Source organism: Pocillopora damicornis, chromosome 4 (assembly GCF_964200805.1).
Source record: "Pocillopora damicornis chromosome 4, jaPocDami1.2, whole genome shotgun sequence".
Lineage (NCBI taxonomy): Eukaryota > Metazoa > Cnidaria > Anthozoa > Scleractinia > Pocilloporidae > Pocillopora > Pocillopora damicornis.
In genome coordinates, this window is record NC_142673.1 from 22,372,883 (window position 1) to 22,392,296 (window position 19,414).

General features: G+C 37.5%; 3 protein-coding genes across 7 annotated transcripts in view; 2 read left to right on the forward strand and 1 right to left on the reverse strand.

Annotated features, from left to right (window-relative positions):
* Positions 1-1,738: 1,738 nt before the first annotated feature.
* LOC113674552 (uncharacterized) lies at positions 1,739-2,444 on the forward strand (the record flags this gene model as incomplete). Its single annotated transcript, XM_027191028.2, has 1 exon — positions 1,739-2,444. A coding segment is annotated over one exon (645 nt), but the record flags the coding sequence as incomplete, so codon positions are not given.
* Positions 2,445-3,366: 922 nt separating this feature from the next.
* Positions 3,367-16,293, reverse strand: LOC113675650 (uncharacterized). Of its 5 annotated transcripts, none has more exons than XR_016186037.1 (16): positions 15,451-16,293; positions 14,342-14,554; positions 13,652-13,777; positions 12,984-13,177; positions 11,888-11,974; positions 11,161-11,206; positions 10,419-10,634; positions 9,699-9,794; positions 9,442-9,558; positions 9,090-9,164; positions 7,821-7,895; positions 7,567-7,647; positions 6,069-6,959; positions 5,578-5,769; positions 5,244-5,417; positions 3,367-3,815 (listed from the first exon to the last, which is right to left on the reverse strand). XR_016186037.1 is itself a non-coding variant. In XM_027192244.2 (16 exons), the coding sequence occupies exons 1-16, from the start codon at positions 16,111-16,113 to the stop codon at positions 3,642-3,644; spliced, it is 3,318 nt and encodes a 1,105-aa protein (XP_027048045.2). In that variant the 5' UTR covers positions 16,114-16,293; the 3' UTR covers positions 3,367-3,641. The 5 variants fall into 5 exon arrangements, 4 of the variants coding, with proteins under 4 accessions (XP_027048045.2, XP_089060637.1, XP_089060638.1 ...); XM_027192244.2 differs by having other exon boundaries at positions 5,578-5,667; XM_089204511.1 differs by lacking the exon at positions 11,888-11,974 and having other exon boundaries at positions 5,578-5,667.
* Positions 16,294-16,740: 447 nt separating this feature from the next.
* The window catches only part of LOC113682411 (E3 ubiquitin-protein ligase rnf213-alpha), a 53,746-nt gene continuing 51,072 nt past the window's right edge, over positions 16,741-19,414 (forward strand). Inside the window, exons 1-2 of the mRNA XM_089204515.1 lie at positions 16,741-17,279; positions 18,534-18,812. Coding sequence (XP_089060641.1) covers positions 17,090-17,279; positions 18,534-18,812 — 469 coding nt within the window. The 5' untranslated portion in view covers positions 16,741-17,089. The remainder of the gene's footprint in view (positions 17,280-18,533; positions 18,813-19,414) is intronic.

A 19,414-nucleotide genomic window follows, 5' to 3' on the forward strand; every position in this document is an offset into this window, starting at 1 on the left:
ACATGGACTAGAATGGGAAAACAGCTCCTCACCCATGTCTACTTCGCTAGCGTTACTGACAAACTCGTCTTTTCACTTATAGAATAGAGGCTGCGTCAACAGGTATGATTACAGGTTAATTAGAATTTTATCTTCTCCCCTTAACCACTTCTCACTCGTTTCAGAACAGTATAGGGACAGAAAAAGCTTTGCTGTAGTCGCGGAAAAATAGATGGGCTAAGTAAAGCTAATACTTATTGCCTTAGCCTTGACTTAACACTGCACTATTGGTTTCTTCTTTAATTTTCATATTTTCAGGTTTGGTGGCTGACAAGACCAGGTCATATCCCATAGCTTTCTTGTTTGCAAGTGGAATCGAGGCGGTTGGAGTATTCATTTTACTAATATTCATTTGCGCGAGGAGGGTCAAATTCTCGCGAAGCAAAATCCTAATTGGTTAAGGAGATTCTTGACCAGTTGTCCTGCTGGTAACAGAAAAGGAAACTGTTTTGTAAATATATCAGTGTGTACAACTGTTTTGATAACATAAAAGCGAAAAATGTACATACACATAAGAACGCATTTCAAGCCTGCATGTTTAGAGAGTCAATGAAACATTCACGGCTTATTATTTTTTAAGCTTTAAACCAGTTTATTCTTAGCGTTAGAAAAATATCTTCAGCCTTTTTATGCTACTTACCCTCTATCTCAGCGAGCTTTATGGGTCTCATGGAAATCTATTTTCCAGGATCTGTAGTCAGTGCAGTTAGCTTATCTACAACTGTAAGGGCACTTTAACTTCAGGTGCATGATAGTGAGTCGTATTCGTGTGTGGAAGAATCCTTGGGTCGGCGCTCTCTTGGGTGCGTGTGACTACTGTTGTCACAAGGCTTCTGTTAGGCAGGCACCCGTCGGCAGGGGTTTGTCGGGTGGTTTTGAAGGAAATAAAATGAAGTAAAATAAAATTTTGCGTAAAATGCAGGAGAGTAAAGGAATATGGCATTTGACCCGACAAGGGGATACCATGACAACCCTCTTAGTCTACAGATCCATGGAGACACAAGGGCTGAAATTAATCTAATCTCGCCAATTCCTATTCTATTGGTTAAAATCCCTCCCTTGGATAAAAGTCGGACTGATGCAGGTGGTTTTGTCCTAAGTCGAGACGACAGGGACCTTAAGATCCGAGGACAGCGGATGTCTACGACGGCGGGCGGAAGTTTGAATGCGTGTTTACCTACTTAGCCGTTCCCCGTAAATTCCCGCCGTAGCTGTGTTGTCTGCGACGTCAAAACAACTAGTTTGCCGTTTCGTACAAAACGTGAGTTGATTACAGTGTTTTCATAAAATATCTTTTATAATTTTCGAATATTTTGCGAATATTTGAATATTATGAAGTCAATAATATTTTTAATTCGTTTGCCTACTCTTCTGAGACCTGATTTTCGAGAAAAAACATGTTTTTTTTCTTCTCCACTAAACAGGTCATGGCTGCAGCCGACACGAGTGCCAAGAAGATTGCTCAGTAAGTTCTCTTATTCTCTTTTTTTCACGTTTTTAACAATGACTGTGGTGAAACTCAACACGAATTACGCCAGGTAAATGATAATCTCTCCATTATTTATGTTTGTTAAAGTGTCTTGCATATTTGGTGAACAAAAAGGGTTCTGCTTGCAGTAAAAAAAAAAAAACCAAACAAACAAACAACGTGCAACACAAACAAAAAGAAAATAAGCGTTAACATTTTATTTTTATCTTTAGAACCAACACGGAGTGCACTGAACAACATAACAATACCATTTGTCAGAAGATTCTCGTTCTTGAACCATTCAAGGCAAAGAAAGGAAGCATTGCAAGGGGCCAAATTTGGGATAAAATAGCGAACAATCTGAACAGCCTTCAACATCCTCAGTTCAGAGTGACGAAGCGATCTGTCAGACAACGATATACGCTTTTGAGCGACAAATTTAGAGCAAAGATGCGAGATGAAGAAAAGGCAAGTGGAATAGATACCGATTTGAGTGACGTTGAAAAAGCACTTGAGGAGATAGAAGAAAAAGAAACTGTGGTTGAAGAAACAGCGCAAAATGACGAAAAGAAAGTCGATAATGCCAAAGCAGCGGAAATGAGATACAGAGTTCTAGAGAACCTTGGCGGGACACAGAAAAGACAAAGGAAAGATGAGGTAGAGAATGAAACAGCAGCAAGAGCAAAACGTCGAAGAAGTGGTAGTGACACAGTGGCATATTTGCGCGAAAAGAACGACCTCATGCAGAAATGGAAAATGGAAGAAATGCAGCTACGGAAGCAGCGGCCAGAGGCTGAAAGTAAGAAGGAGGAGCAGTCCAAAAAGCAACATCAGGATTTGATGCTGGTCACTCTTACGGAAACGAAACTCGGATAAACACGCTCTGTCATCCACATCTTTAAGGTCAAATTTCCCATAATTTTCATTTGGAAAATCGGGGTTTTTGGATGTGTTAACGTCATAAAGAATAAGGAACTCGTCCTCTGATATATCGCCATCATCAAAACTTTGCAGAGGAATGCTACGAATCTCTCTAAAGGAAGCCATGACTGAAGTACTTTGTGATAAAAATCGAAAATATGTAAACAATGCCGCCCGGGCCTTCGACTCACTTGGTCTCTTAAGGATTTTTCGCGCCTTACGACGGCAACCTCTTCCCAGTCCCCCCTCGGTCATGATAGCCGTCGTAGACATCCGCCGTCCTCGGATCTTAAGGTCCTTAATAGGCAATGCTTAAAAACCGTAACCGTAAAAAATTCACTACCACTTAATACAGGTTCCACAGAAAAAGAATATAATAAGACACCTTAAAAACGCCATTTATGCTCTAACTGACCACGTAAAGTACTAACACTTGCGGAGGAACATAGTTCCATACCCCCTATAGAGGTTTCTTAATCCTCTTCCCTAACCTCAGGCAACGAGTTCTTTTTTTTTTAACCGTCCCTTTCGTGAATTTGATATCGACAGAACAATTTCAGTATCAAACTGTCACAATTTGGTATAGGCAATAACATGATTTCGAGTGCAATTTGGTCTCAAGAAGCGCGAATAAATCTTATATAGACAACAAAATTGCTCGAGCCCGTACGGAAAGTCTTTGAAAAATTTACAAGTTAATAATGTACATGAAAAAACATCACAGAAGCCAAGAAAGGCGAAATTTTGAAAGTGTGCGCGCGTTATTCGTAATTTGCGCTCGTGTTCAAACCTTGCACTCGTTTTCAGCCAATCAGAAACGCGTAAATTTTTCAAGTACATTATTGCGGCTTAAATGATAAACGACCTGAAGGCGCACTTCGCCCCTTGGGAGATTTTCTAGAACTTGCAACCTTAATGAACAAGACTGGAAAACTTGATTGTATAACTCTAAGGAAATAAGCCAAGCCATTGATAAAATTTATTAGAATTCCTTTAACTAAGGTGTGTTTAAGTTAAAGGGTGTGAACAATACTGGGGTGTACATTTTGCGATTGAAAAACGTTATGCATCATTAAAACACTTTATAAATTTCGATAAATACAAGTCGTCTTTGTAAGCTTCCCTTGCTGATTTTTTTCATTAAGCTTAGCTGTACAGTAACAAATAATTCACACAAAAATTCAGAAAACGTTTATATTAGTGAGTGACTGCACTAAATATCTCGAACAAGAAGTTTGAGTACGGCCGAGTCTGGGTTCGAATAAGCCTTTCTTAAGGTGAGTACTGCCACGCCGCTGGTCATTCCTCGTATCGGCGTGTCGTCCACTTGGAGAAGAACTTGACCCGGTTTTAACCCTCCAGATTTCCATGCTGCGAAATTACCCTCCTAAAAACAAAAACAAAAATTAAAATTTTTCAATTGAAATTCGGAGAAAAAAGTGACAACGAAGAGCCCATACAGTAATCATGAAGTTCCAAAACATTTTCAAGAAAGTGTAAATATTGTGCCCAGTAATGCCAAAACAAGGTAAATCGTATGTCTCAGTATTGTAAATGCCTTGCCAATTTGCAGGGCAAATGCAAAATATTTGTTAGATAAGGATACCCGACAAACGCATTGTGCGTAATTATCAGGAAGAGAGCAAGGAGCACACTCTCATCAGCGTTGCGGCACAATCGGCGAAGCCCGCGAGATCGACTTTGACCCGCATGGCCAATGAAAGCATGCGTGCTGGCCAGATGGCCTTAGTAACAGCACTGTTCATGAAATTAACCAATGATCGATAGAAGTGACCAGAAGGAGAAAGAGAGGTGGAAGCTTTAATTAAGCAAATGAATTGTGGCGTTCCAGAGCAGTTTCATGAGTTTACGGGACTTCAATTGATAACTCTTTCTATTATTGTCACGCAACAGTTTCTATCACGTAGTGCGTTACATATCAGTACAAATAAACCAAGCCAATTTTGAAAACTCGTTTCTATTGAACAACATCTCGACAGCCTTGCTAATTGGTACGCTGTCAATGCATTGCGAGAATGAGCTACTAACAAGAATTGTTGGTTGACCAGATTGAAAACATTAAGATGACGTAGTTAAATTTCCAGCAAAGAGCGGTTTCCACATTTTCCTGATGGGCTGCAACGAAAGCATGCAACGAATTAACTCTACCAAAAATTTGAACCCTCGTTGAGTCGAAATGGGAATGTGGACATCTGACATCAAGTTTTAAAAAATGTGAATGAATCATGTGTTACAAAAAAAAACATTTGATTTTCACACATGCAGCACAAATGCTTCTAGTATATGAAGAAGAAATTCTCTCGCTGAAACTTGTCTACTTGGTGTGCTTGCTCGACGATGGTACGCGACAATTTTCGATATAATGTAGAAGGAAACCTCGAAAAGTGTTTGATTTACTTTGCTTGGCCACTGGGTAAGAATATCACATCCATTACCTAACCATTCAAAAGCGAAACGTCACTCCATCGCGAACTTTCACCCGCTTTTTCTTGCGGTTTATTTACTCTGAGTTGCCCGTGGTCTCTTGTGACATTTACCTTAATTGCTATTACTATGCTCTTTGCTTCTGCGACATTCAATCGATGTAAAAACCATTCATTTTGTCAAACAGAATAGATTTACAGCGTTTAATTTACGCTACGATTTCATCCCACAATTAAATTGATCATCAAAGTTAAAAAAAACTACATTGAACTTAAGCATTAGCACATTCAAGAGTTAGCTCAGCCGTGAAGGTCTACAACTCCCATGCTCATCGACAGTTCATTCTCGTTCTTAAAAGCTGAAGTCTCACCTTGACTGACTTGATCTTCACGTCACCTTCCGCATCGCACCCGCCTTCCAAGGACAGACCCAAGCTCCCTACTGATTTATCAACTTCCACGACAAACTCAGGCTCTCGAACTCCATTCAACTTTGGGGACATGCTCACTTCTGATGAAATAGTCTCGTTTTGGCTTGTAACGCCCTAATAATGACAAGAGAACATGATATGAGTAAGCAGTTTACAAGGGCAGGCTACTATCAACTCCCAATAACTGGCACTTTAGTCAATTGTCAAGAGCTTTTCCACCCACTTTCCTATTAAAAAAAATTAAAAAAAAACCGAGTTAGTTTGTTAGTTGTACCTTAGTTTTGGTGTGTTGGCGAAGCTCGTAGAGTTCTTGACTTGCTCTATGTTTTGCTTGTATAACCTTCTGCTGCTCCTTAGGGAGGTTCTTAGAGCAAAAATCAGACATTAAGTCCATTCGTCATTGGTTTTGAAAGCCAGTTTTCTTTATTTTACGAATCTGGTTTGTCCTTAATTGTCATTTCCTCTTCTGTCCATTAAAAACATCAATTAAATTTTTATACATTCAAATATAATTTGAGATACTTGTTTTCAGGGCTTAGTTTTGTCAAAAAAAAAAAAGGCTCAAACTGGGCTTGAAAATGCAATCGATAGACCACCAGGTGTTCATTACTCCGTCGACTACCATTAAACGATCCATAACATTGTTTACCAAATCAATTTAAAGAAAAAAAAAGATAAACAAATTCCATAAAAAGTTCTAGCTGGTCTCAAGTTTTATTTAGCCCCCGAAAGCTGAGTTTACTCTCCCAATCGTATGTTTCTTACCATCAAGTTGCTATCACTGCAACTTCGTTCCTTACTGTTCCTCGGTTTCTCCAGAATGGACACCTTTTGGTTATCTCCAGACTCGCCAGGATGTCGCACTCCGTCCCAGCTCTTCCTGTTCGTGGAAACAGAAAATTGACGACTTTCTCTCGGTGAAGACGTCTCAATGCCGGCATCAGAAAGCTGATTGTGCACATTGGTTTGAACCACCGTGTTGTTACCAAAAGTCGTCTGTCCAGAGCCTGTCAGGCGATCGGTATAGTGTCCGTTAGCCGGTGTATCTCTGTTTGGTTCATCGTTCGGTGCACCCTCATCGTCTGGGGGTGTACCCCAGGATGCCAACCTCTTCCTTCCAGGGAGTTTCGCCACTTCTGGTCTCAGGTCATCATCAGGTACTTCAGCGGCAACACTTTGTGTTTTATCCGCTTTGTCGCTGTCTTGGGTTTTAGCGTCACTAATATGATTCTGCAACGTCGATTCTGAAATGGTCGCTTCAATTGTGGACGACGTACACAATGGCGAACACTCAAATGTCTTGAACTCTGTGTTCGTGCCGTTGCCTTGGAACGAACTTGGAAAAATAAAAGGATTTGAAGGTGTCTGAGGTTTCCCAGCGGGTTGCAAATCCGCGTTTATGTAATCATGACTGCTGGGGTGATCCTGTGGCTTCGATGTTCTTTTCCCAGGGAAGTCATCCGGATGAAGATTGATATCTTCATAGGGAGGGGAATCTTTAGCTTCTTTCACTTTTCTAGTGTTGTCACCCACTTTCTCACTGGATGTTGCTTCTCCTCTTGTTCTCGTTGGAATTTCTTGTTCTCTCTCATTCGTAGGCGAAGAGGTCACCATTGGTGAGGAGAAATTAATGTCAGGAGAAGGAAATGAAGTACTCTAAGAAAGAGGAAGATTAGGAGATAGTATAAGCTTTCTTTTCGCTATCGAAATAGTAAATACTAAAACGGCATTATACGATTGTGGCAAGTCTTTTAAAAGCATTGTTGATTCTCTACACAAGCAACCACAGAACTGAAAGTTTAACTTTATGCGACATGGAAGTCGTTTTAAGGCTACTCCTAACTGAAGGGAGCAAACGCTTTAACCCCTTTGACAGCCAAGATCTGATTGTTAATTCTCCCCTCTTGCTACTACAAATTACCCTCTTAATTAGTTATGGGAATTTTGTGTTAGAGCAAGAGAACATCTTTTGCTTAATTTGTGTGTCCTTATTAACTGTTTGTTGGATAATGAATGGATATTTTAGGGAGAAGTTACATGTTAAACACTTCTGAGAGTTGAAGGGTTAAACTATTTCATGGAAGAACACTTCGTAAAATTTACATGCAAGTAAAAAACTTCTGTCATTTCATCGTCCATTGACACCAATTTGTTATTACAATTTCAACATGGCGGACTATGACGTAGACGTAGCTCCTGCCTAACCTTTGAACGATGGCGACTCGACATGAACATTAAGAAGGATACCAAAAATGGTCATTACCTCAGAGAAAGGAATATCCAGTGACATCGGATTGATGTTCAGTAAAGATGGAAGTCCTTCCATCTCTCCATCGTCAAAAGTCTAAAAAGGAAAGCGTCGAAATGAGTGCATATGTCTATTTGAATTTTCCGTTCTTTTGGACTTGAAGACTATGAAGAATCTTGAATCTGTTATTGTCTTAATAATGGCAAAGTTATTATGTGCGTGCTGTCAAGACATCTGTTGATGTGTTAAACGAGGGAATTTGAACCAACCTCTTCCTGGTCTTCGTTGAATGTCAGTGTGGCCTCATAAACATCGTAAGTTGAGGATGTTTCGTCATAGGCAATCTGCCGAACAATAAAGAAGAAAATTAATGTCAGACCTATATACAAGTAATGCTAAACACCTTTCCATGCAACCAACCGGTTAGGTATTCGTCCATGCCGGGCATTATTTCAGGCGTTTGAAATTAACTTTCTACTCCAAGGATCTGTTCTTCAAAAAGACTAGTGCTTGGTGGTAAGAGCTTGGTCTTGAATAAAATTTAACTATGGCTTTAGTTTCTCTTGTATAAAATCGAGTGTTGCAGTGCTAACGTTTTGTGGAGTTGTGACGTAGTGTCAGGCAAAACTGAAGAAAATAAATAAATTTCTAGAGAACTGCCTGTTAACACCGTCGTTTACACCAGCCATTCCACAGCTTGTATGGAACATCTGCAGACGAAGTTAAATGTAAGCGCAGGACTAGTGACGAGTTGTTTTCCCGCCTATTTCTGCCCATTTCAAGTTGGGAACACCGCGTCAAAGGCGTGGGGGAAAAAAAAATGACCAACGTTTTAAGTTGTGTTGTCCAAAGAAAAATCTCGTTACGTTTCCTCAAATTATTGTGAAAGAAACATTTTCTCATTCGGGCAAGGTAAGGGAAATATGTTAAGTATAGGTTCACAAAGAAAGGATTGTGAAAATGCTCTAATTTTTGTTGATTTTCTGTTATGATACGTAACTTACAATTTGACTTTGCAAGAAGACCGATCCGTGCAAACAGTCCTTCGTCATGATCATGACGTCCAACCCATTTTGGGCGGGTAAGTAAAGCTTAAAGTTTGCAATTTCTTCGGTTTAATCATACGAAACTGGGAAGGAATGGCTTGCAATTTAAAACTAACTTAGTGGCAAGTTGAGAGAAAACCTTTTAAACTGACTGGCTTGATGTTGGGTAACGCTTCAACAATCCCAGTATTGAGGAATTTACTCAATATATAGATAAATACATAAATAAGAATGAAAAATATATGAATGAAAAATAAAACTGAAGCATGTGAAAAAATAAATAGCTTGCCGGACTGTCAGAGAAAAATAACTTTCTTGACTGTCTCACTTCAAATTGTGAAGCTTTATATTTGAGGTCACCCGACTGTAGTTTATTATTCATTACCTTTCGGCAAACGTATTGGTGTATTTCAATTCAGCCGACCAAATATTAATATTGTAAGGCACGGAAATCTCCGATGTAAAAAAAGTCTTCGCTATTTGCGAGCTTACTTTCACATTTGGAGGCAAAACTTCAGGCACTTGTGGAGGGGTGATGGGACGTGAGTCAGAACCGTTTACGGAACCCTAAAAACGAAAAAAAAAAGCTTCCGTGTTACTAAGATACTTAAAAGACAATGCGTTACTAATCAGGGTTTTAAAATACATTTTTTCGATGGCATTTCTAATGGCTATCATTTGGCAAAGCTAATTCATTTGAAATCCTCACGGGTTCAAGGGGCTCGATATCTCTAAGAGACTCGTATTTTCCAATTTAAACTGCATATGTATTTACATGCACCGCATATTTTCTTTCTATGGAAACTCAGGGAAAATGTAAATACATGAACAATTCCAATCTTACTTTGAACGAGCTGCGGCTTGACGATGATCCCTTTCCAGAGAAGCTTGACACACTACTTGCATATGAGTGAATGGAGTGTCTGTCATCTGACATGTGGTTTCCAAAAAACTGGCGACTCTGTTAATTTCATCAAAATGAAAAGGTTGTTATCCCACAGCATAAGCAAATGAAGAACATAAAATAGATTAAATTATAGGGATATTTAAAATTCAGTTATAAAATTTATAACTAATATTGTGAAAATATGTGTTATTTACCTTCATCATTTCAATTTCTTTCTTGAGTAATAAGTCATCAAATCGGTCAATATCTCTTGGTGCCACAGAGCCTCGTATTTCCCCCATCAATGACATCTACCGATTGAAAAACACTGATTTTCGGTAAAACTAAAACCAAAATACAATACATGATATCAAATATTACTTGCTCAACTTCAGTGTCCTAGATCACTACAAGGGCCACAAGAGAAGGAAAAATTTTACAAATAGCTTATGCATAAAAGGAAGAAAAACTACATGCCACAAATGTGGAGGGTTTCATGAACATTTTTCACTTTTATTGAAACATGGTCACTGCATATCCAAACACTTGAGTTATGCGAGTTTTCAAAATGATCTACTACAATCTGTAATTAAAGACAGTGTCTGCATACATGACTGCACAGACAGCTGCCAAAGCCCAACCAAGCATTATTTCATATAGAGTGTTGCTAATCCTCCAAAATTAGTACTGATTCATCCTGGGTGTATAACCCCACCATTTCATTAGGTTTCCCTACAAGTTTGCTACTGTATAGGGTCACTGTGGGAGTAAAATAGGTTGCCAAAATCACAAGACACTGGTGCACATAAGGGCTTCAAACAAGACCATTAAATCCAATATGAAGCCACTACACCTCGTTATCAATTTAAAATTTAGATACTTTGAAAACAAACAATAATTTACATATACATTTCTAAGAAAACTCAAAAACCTGCCTTAGCTGGAGTGTCAAGCAGATCAAACATGGCAAGAACAAAAGCATTGATGTTGATGAAACCCTTGCAGTACTCCTCCAAGTAATAAGTCAAGGTTTCTAACTCATTATCACTAAGGATTTGCCTAGCTTGTTCTGTTATTAGGTTCTTCTGTAATGAAAGTCCCCCACTATAAAGGACTTGAGATCCTGCAATCCCATGATGAAACATCGAAGGCTAAAGAAGACCAAAATGAAATAAATTTTGCAAATTCATGTGTCACCTAATAAGACTACCAAAGAATTAACCATGAAAGTGACTCTACAAGTTTATGTGTCATTGAATAAGACCACAAAAGAATTATTAATTAAGGTGACCCTTCAGGAAGTGTAAAATATATTGTTTCTACAATTTCTTCATCCTACTGGCTAAGTGTATAACAGCCACATGTACAGTGCATATAATACATGACTTACACAATTTTGGTAATTTACATGTACCCAATGTATCTAAGTACTAAGTACTACTGTCATTTTCAGCTTAACAGAAGAGGCTTTTTGAAGATGCCTTATGTGGTGTCTGTACAATTATGATCTTCATGTAAGTTTGGTTCATTACAGTAAATTACATACATTTTGTAACCCAACTATTGATGATAAGGTACAGTTCATTTCAATTCATTTATGAAATATTTCCATGTACATACTATACAAATCATCTCATAGCGTGTTTCCATTATATAGTCATGAAAAAAATTATACACCTCAGTGTCACCATCACCAGTCATTCTTCCATGTGCTGTATGTCGTCTTTTTATGAAATAAAAGCAAAAGAAGCATACTATTAGATCACAAATAGAGAATACATATTCTCATAACATTTTGCACCCAATCTTACAATTACATGTACCGTACTTGCATGACATTTGTAAATCAAGCTCTTAAGGCAGTGTGTATTCCAGCTCACCAAGTTACCATGATTATAATGATCACATTACTTTGTTTTAGCTGATGTCTCCTGTTCCACTAGGTGGGTGTCTCACAACCTCTTCTTCAAAATGCAGAACTTCTTAAGATTTTCATTATTGCATTTACATGTACATGAACCAGTAGTAATACTTAACTGGTTTAAAGACATTAGGGGTCCTCAGACATACATGTAACCAACTAACAAAGAATGGGAATCTCCTGGGCAAGTTAATTTTGTTACAATATACATGTGCATTAAGGTGGTAATGAAATCTCTTAAAAACAAGTTTGCAATAAATACCCTCTTAATAAAACAAAACTTAAACAAAACCCATTGAATCAAGTGTAAAATGAGAAATGTGACAGGCTAAAGAAATTTTGTTAGATCATTTTCAGTCAGGTACTGGTAAATTCACCATTGACTAAACTTCAATTTAACTCACAAATAGCTAAAAATGTTGACTCTGCCATAATTACTCTGAGAAAAAAATACAATCTGAGAATAAAGTTAGAGTAAACTACCTAGAAGATTGAGGTGGTTGGCCTTCAAGGGCAGAGCCGGAAGGTGCATGAACCTCAACCTCTGTAATGTGAGTGACCTCAGGAACACTGCATAATAATGGCAAATTAACATGTGCAAGGAGTGAAACAAAGAAGACATTTTGTGAGTTATATTTCACACCAAAGAGAAAGTCATAATGTCAGTGAAATAATTAGGAGAGATGGATTTTAATTTTTAGCAGGACATCAGATAGATGAATATGTCATGTAAATTATCACTGACCATACAAAACAGTCAAAATAACTGTCATGAAAGACTTAGGAAAGATAATGAAAAAAAGAACAGTGAAGCTTAAAGAGAATAGTGATTATTTATGGCAGTTTTATATCAGAGTTGTACAGTTTTATATTAATTTCCTTGTGTAGAGAGAATATTCAAATGATAGTTGTGATGCATGTTTAAATTGTATATTCAAATTGAGTCTTCTCCTCTATAAATTTATGTTGCAGCTTTATAGCTTTAAGGGAAAATTATAGACAAACTGCTTCAAGAATTTATGATTGGCCTATACTCTATTACACATGCTGTAGATACAAACTATCTAAAAGAGACAAAAAAAGCATTTAACAAGATATTTAAACAGGGAAAGTATTAAAAAAAGTTCTTCCCAATTCCTTAATATATTGAAATAAAGAAATCCTGATTAAAGAGCACTTCAAATTTATAATTTTTCACTTATTTCCCCAAGCATTTAAGTTGGTGTGAAAAAAAATTGAAACTAACTTTATACTTTGTTAGTGATGTGTTGCTTGCAAAACTATTTTGTCAACATTTTAAGAGTCTTAAGTAATTTACCATGTAATAACTACCTTGCGTAAAGGGCAAAATGTTTTTGGAGTGCTTGCATTTTGAAATTAATATCAATAACATTGAATAACTAACATCTCCTATTCATTTCCAGCCTCTTTCCAGCTGATAATTTATCATTATTTAATGGTTTTGCTTTGATTGATTGCTTTAATACATTTATCATGCAGGCATAAGTAGCTACGAATAAGGAGCTAGAAAAAACCAACATGAGCCAAGATGTGTACATGATGTGTACATGACACATACCGTTGAATCTGGCCATTTTTAGTAGGTTGTGTTATCCATCTTGTTTTGTCATGAGTTACCCTGGTGAATGGTAACCTGCCAATGTCTTTCAAAGTTATTATCATGTTTCTGGTTGATTTTAGAACCTTCACCGCCTTTTTGTGAGTGATGTTTAGAAAACTCTGTCCATTTACATCAAGGATTTGATCTCCAGCCTTCCAAAGAAATTAAAAAGTCCACCTTTAGATAACAATTGAATCTTGCCAATATGCAGAAACTGGTTCACAATTTCAAATTTTAAAAATTCTGAGATATTTCCCAACAGCCTAAAACCTAAAAAGGTTCCTCTTCAAGATACTGGTTCTGAATCATACATGTACAAATGAATGAATGCTTTGGTTCAACTTGTTTTTGCACAAGATTGATCTGATGCAGGTCTGAAAATTTTGAAACCATACTGAAGAAGAATCAAAACATATTTGTGCTCATAATTTTAAGTAAATGTAACTGAAAATCAAATTACTAAGGGTTATTTCAAAACAAGGAAAATACCTTGAATCAGAGCACAATTTCCTTAGAAAGAAAGCTTTTTCTTTCAGACAGCATTTCATGCCTCTCAGTTATAAACAATTGAAACCTTAATGTTGCTTCAGATTTTAAGCCAACAAAACAAATTCATATTGCCTGACCTTGAGTCCAGCTTGTTCAGCAATACAGTAAGGGTCTATGCCAGCTATAAAAATTCCTAATCCATACTCAGCACCCCCCCGAATCATTAACCCCAACTTTGTACCATCCTCCACAAATATGTTCACCTGCAAAAGAAAACATACACACAAACTGACCAGTTATAATATACTGATAATAACATTTACATGCACCTAATAAATGTATTGGTAACAAAGTTCATTGAGAGTCTAGGGGCATTCTTCTATTCAAACATATCATTGAGACCTGTACATTTATTAGCTGACACACACTAAAAAAAAAAGATCTTATATGTCAAAGCTTTGTGGATGTAATTGAGTTAATTTTGGGGTCCAAATTTTGAACTCCAACTCAGTACTTTTTATGCTGTTATCTATAAACAGTTATGGTTTAGAAATTTCACAATTATTCAGCCAAGTGGAGTAAATATCTATCACTCACAAGGACACCAAGGTTAAATTTTTTTTTAGTACATACCACCCAAAAACCAAAATTTTTTCTTTTCTGTTAACATATATGGAGGTGAATGGTACTGACTCACCACTTCTGAACTAGCCAATCAGCGCATGTGAAAAGCACTATTCACCATTGTGGTATATATAATACCAAATTAGATGTACATCAATTCAAACTGACAAGTATTATCACCAAGAGAAAGAAACAAAACTGACCTTCCGTTCATCATCATCTCCTAGAAGTCTTAAATCACTTTTATGGATGCCATCAGCTGTTAAGATACGCCCATTTGAGTCAACTCCAGGTGGAGGTGAGGTTCTGCGACCCCTCGTGTCCACCCATTTGCAAGTTGACTCAGCAACAAAACTATCAGGAATACGACCAACTGACTGGACTGTCAGATTAAGCTTCTTGCTATGTTGAATATTCTATAGAGAAATGAAAAAAACAAAACAAAACAGAATGTTTACAACATAATTATTTCTCACTTTCAGTCTAAATGCACTTTTATTTTAGGTATATTTCTTATCTGTGGTTGGAAAAATACCTGCATATATTATTTATGTTGACATATTTAGTAGCCACTTTTTCCAAAGGTTTTTTGACTAGTTAGAGAAAAAAGGTTAAATAATTCGTTTAACTTCTAGAGAGCGTTTTGATGTGCAGTCCCGAGTAGTCATCAACAAGTTGTTTAGCTTTTTAGATATATGAAAATTCACAAACTCAAATGAAGCAACCCAATAACTTGTACTATGCGGAAACCATGACAATCAAATCAAAAAGGTTATACGCTTTAGATCGAGTAGGAACTTGAAATTTTTAGATTGTTTAGAAACTCCTGTAATTTATAGCACTTCTGAACATCAAAACAAACATTTCTCACCACAGATAGTACCATAGTAATTAACATCTCGTACGACTCTCATAAGGAGAACATGCATGAAGTTTTCCTCAAGTTTCGAATACATTGTAGGTCCGTAAACTATAGTTTAACTACTGATATACTTCAAAAGAAAAAGTCCTCAGTCGTAAAGATACTAACTACACTCGTTGGTGATGAATACAAAACCCACCCAAGGAGGTTTAAAGACACACTTCATCGAACACAAACAAAACATATCTTCGAATTCTTCTGCTTACCTCTTGAGAAATGATCACATTTCTATAACTTGCCATCGAGTTTCAGAAAGGAAACCTTAAATACTTTTAACACCATGAATAAATGGCTTTTACATTGGTTTTTAGAGAGGCAATTCGTCACATCAAAGATTATTGAAATCACATTTTAACTTAAAGCTGGCCATTAACAATTTTTTGTTGTTACCTTGACAGCTTGCGCGTGTGTCAGTCCGTCAAATTTCGTGCCATTGACTTGAATAATATGATCTCCAGGTAACATGCCGGCCGCTTCGGCAACAGAATTTGTATCCACAGAGGAAACATACAAACCAACGCCATGTTCAGATCCTCCACGAATATAAAACCCAAATCCAGAGTTTGAAGGTCGCTTAATAGACAATCGCTTGATTGGATGTTTAGCATCCCGTAAAGAACTGAACTGTGTCATGTTTGACAGATCGATTCCCGAGTCCGATACGTGCCTATGAAGGTTATCTGGTAGACTCGATGAGGCAGGAATCCTGTGAAGATTTGCCGGCGATCGAGCGGGCGATTTGGAACGCTGGCGAGGCTTAGGATGCTCGTGACTGTGCCAAAGTATATTGAATTTCTCTTGGTCATTGTGTGGAACTACCTGCCGTAATAACGGATACACTTCTCTTTTCGTTGAAGTATCGAGGATCGACTTTAGAGTTGAAACAAGATTGTTTACATTTCTATCTCTCTGATATTGATTCAGTGATTTAATTAGCAAGGTTCGATCTTGGCCGTCGAGTATATTGGTTAATGTAGCATAAAGTTCGCGAACATACTGGGAAATTTTCCTTCGTCTCCTTTGCGGCGAATGTTGTGCCGAAATATCTCCCATATCCTTTGTATCTTCAAGGTAGATTCAAGCTATGCGACAGCAAATGCGATCTTCAAGGACTGTCCTTGGAATGGAGTGTCTCGCACACGCGCCATTGTCATCAGGGTTCGCTTGTTTTCTGAGCCCAAACAAACCCACTAAAGTTGAGCGACCATATAGGTCACGTGACGTATTAAAAAATCGCTAATTCAGTGAAACGTAACTCCTATATACCAGATCAGAACACGTTATTATGGGGTGGGGGGAGTGGGAGAGTATCAACTTTTTCACTTTAAATAATTTCTGTTAATCTTCCTGCTTTCTGTCGATCACACCTGGAGTGTGCAACTTCAGGATGTACAAGAAGTTTACCTGGATGACCTGCAGAACAGGGCCTAGTTGTTCGAAGGCCGTTTACCGCTAAATCCAATGTTAAATTTTAATCTGGGTCTCTTTATTCCTTTATTCAAAAGCCTTTTTGGGATAATTTCCTGTCTTATTTTTAGAGCATCAAATAATCATATTCTAGACAAAAAGAGTTCGACCGAATTTTCTTTTAAAGCTATCAGATCTGAAATCAGATTTCACACTAACCCTGAGTTATCTTAACCCAGCTTTGAACAACCCGACCCAGGTGTTTTCACGGAGTTGCTACAGGAGAACGTTGCGGATGTTTTTAAAACTCAGATTTAAGAGGACTGATTCTTTTAAAACTTAAATTTGACGCTTGAAGTAAGGAACACAATGACGAAGAGGACAAGAACGGCGTGTCTATTCGTTTTTGATAACCAGGGTAGAGGAGCTCCTCCTAGGAGGCGGCAAATATTTAGACAGTGCCGTTCCCAGGGTCTTCCCCATGTTTTTCTAAGTCGATTCGTTTCCAGGAATCCACTTCCGTCTTTCCAAGAATGCTATTCGCCACGGAGATAGCGAGATGCTGAACACAGGAGAACATTTCTGTTCGTTAGCGACCTAAATTGATCGTGAGATCCGAACAATGCAATGTCCTAAGTGCAAAAACACAACTTCCGTAGCAGAGCATGCCTACTGTTTTAAATGTGGCACAAAATTGGAGACAAACGAAGAAACATCGTCGCCTTCTGTTCATAACGCGACGGAAGATGCGAAAGAGTTATCGCGGGAGGCACAGAAATCCAAAGTCGACAACAATTCAGACGCTCCACTTGGTAAGATCTTATCGCTCTTTTCTCCTTTACCTACCTACCAAATCAGGCAAACCCGTTTGTCGATCAAAGCGTTCGTTTAGTGAAGAGTAAGGTAAAATTTCTGCACAGCCCCATCCTACATTATGCATTCAGTTCTTGAACAGAGGAAACAATGACAAAAACAAAACATTTCCGTTGGGAAAACAGATTTGTTTTACAATAGTATGAGGCTGTGCGGAAACTTTACCAAGAGAAATTTACATGGACAAAAATTATGTCATGAAGTTCTCTTTTATGACTTAAAAATGTTACTTTCACTTTCACATCTCTAAACTTCTTCATTGCTGGACAATCCATTCTTTAGTTTTCTTTTACGTTGTTAAAATCACCACGATTAAATGATAATTTCACCTCTCCACTGACGTCAGGTTAAGATATTAGACTCCTCAAAGTAGGTCAAAAGCAACACAGAATTGATATTGTCTAGATTTAGTTAATTCGCTACCATAGATATTCCGTCGGATGCCTGTGGCTCTATTGATTTATTGACGTTTATTTGATTTTTAAGTTTGAATTAATGTATTGATTTTCTATTGTGTAAGTGTAACAATGTTTAAAATTTTATTTGCATGTCTCCAATGACATTTACAGATTACACCCATTTAAAACTGAACTCATTAGCACTAATTACAAATGGAAATTATGCACAAGTGATATGCTGCATGACATAGGAAACAAATAATAGTTTGCATTGAAAAACTTTAGGTTGTATGTTTACATCAGGAAAGTAGTCTCTTAGAATGGAACATAGGGTTGAATGACAGCTTGAAAATCATGTCCCAAATGAGCGATAGGAGAGAATATGCATTTGGTGCAAAGTATAACATTCACTGTACTTATAGACTGATGATTGAACTCTGATGAAAATTTATATTTCTGGTAATGAGGAGCAAAAAGTGTAGCATGAATCATTAATGCATAATTTAAATTAAAACAGGTTGTAAACAAATTTGGCCATCACCAATTAAGTAATAAGATATAGCAAAACTCCTTGTATTGTTATGTGCACCATGTAGCTATTCTGTTCAGTTTTCTGTTGTTTGCAAGAATGACCCTAAGGATGTAGATCTTGGAATCCCAATGCAGTATAAAATCCTCACTCTAATCTGTTTTAATTGTGGTTCTCTATTATATTTTGTTAGAGTTAATGTTTTGTTTATCTTTAAAGAATGAACATATTACCTCAATACTAATAATCCTTATTGTTTTTTGCAGATGAGGGAAAAAGAAAAAGAGAGATAAACACACAAGAAGAAAAACCAGCAAAACGGAAATCTGTAGTTGAATCAGAAAGTGAAGCTGGCGATGTTGACACTGTAGCTATAGAGAGCCTCACTGTGTTGGATCAAGTGGAGGAACAGAATGGAATTCCTGCTCCAAATTCTGTAATAGTAGATACAGAGGAACAGTCAACCACCAATACCAGTGCAACAGAAAGTCCCACAGGAAGTGTGCCAGAGACTACTGATAGTTGTGAACCTACAGATGCCACAGGTATTGGAAAATTCAAGATTAAAGTAAACTAAGTAGAAGGAGACTCTGGAGGACATAAGATGAATGTATGCTAAGTTAACAAAATCAAATGTCTGTAAGTCCTTCAAGATAGATTATTTCAGTTCTCTCATCTCCATGGGATGTTACAACAGCCCCAGTTGAACCACCTTTTTTTCAAATCATTGTTTGTATCAGACGCACCAATTATTTTACTTGGCCACCACCACAGTTCAACAATTTCCTTGGATATAAGAACCTTGTAAATTATGACTCAGACAAACTGGTCTCAGTTCTTTCAAAGAGGTTGCAAAGCTTTGGGTATTATCCCTTAGAAATTCCATACTGTGGGTGAAGCTACATATTCACTAAATAAAGTCAGTCAAAGTCATAAAAACCACTGACTAAATACACCAGTTAGTACATCACTACCAACCAATCTGATGTACACCTGCAGGCTCAGACTGAGACCCTTCTGTAGCTGTCTTTAATTGGCACATGAAAGATGTGAACCCTAGTAATTAGGCCCACTATCCTATTGTTTAAACAAACCTAGGAGGGTTAATGTGGAGAGGTGGCAAACTTCTGTGAAATCTAGACCCAAC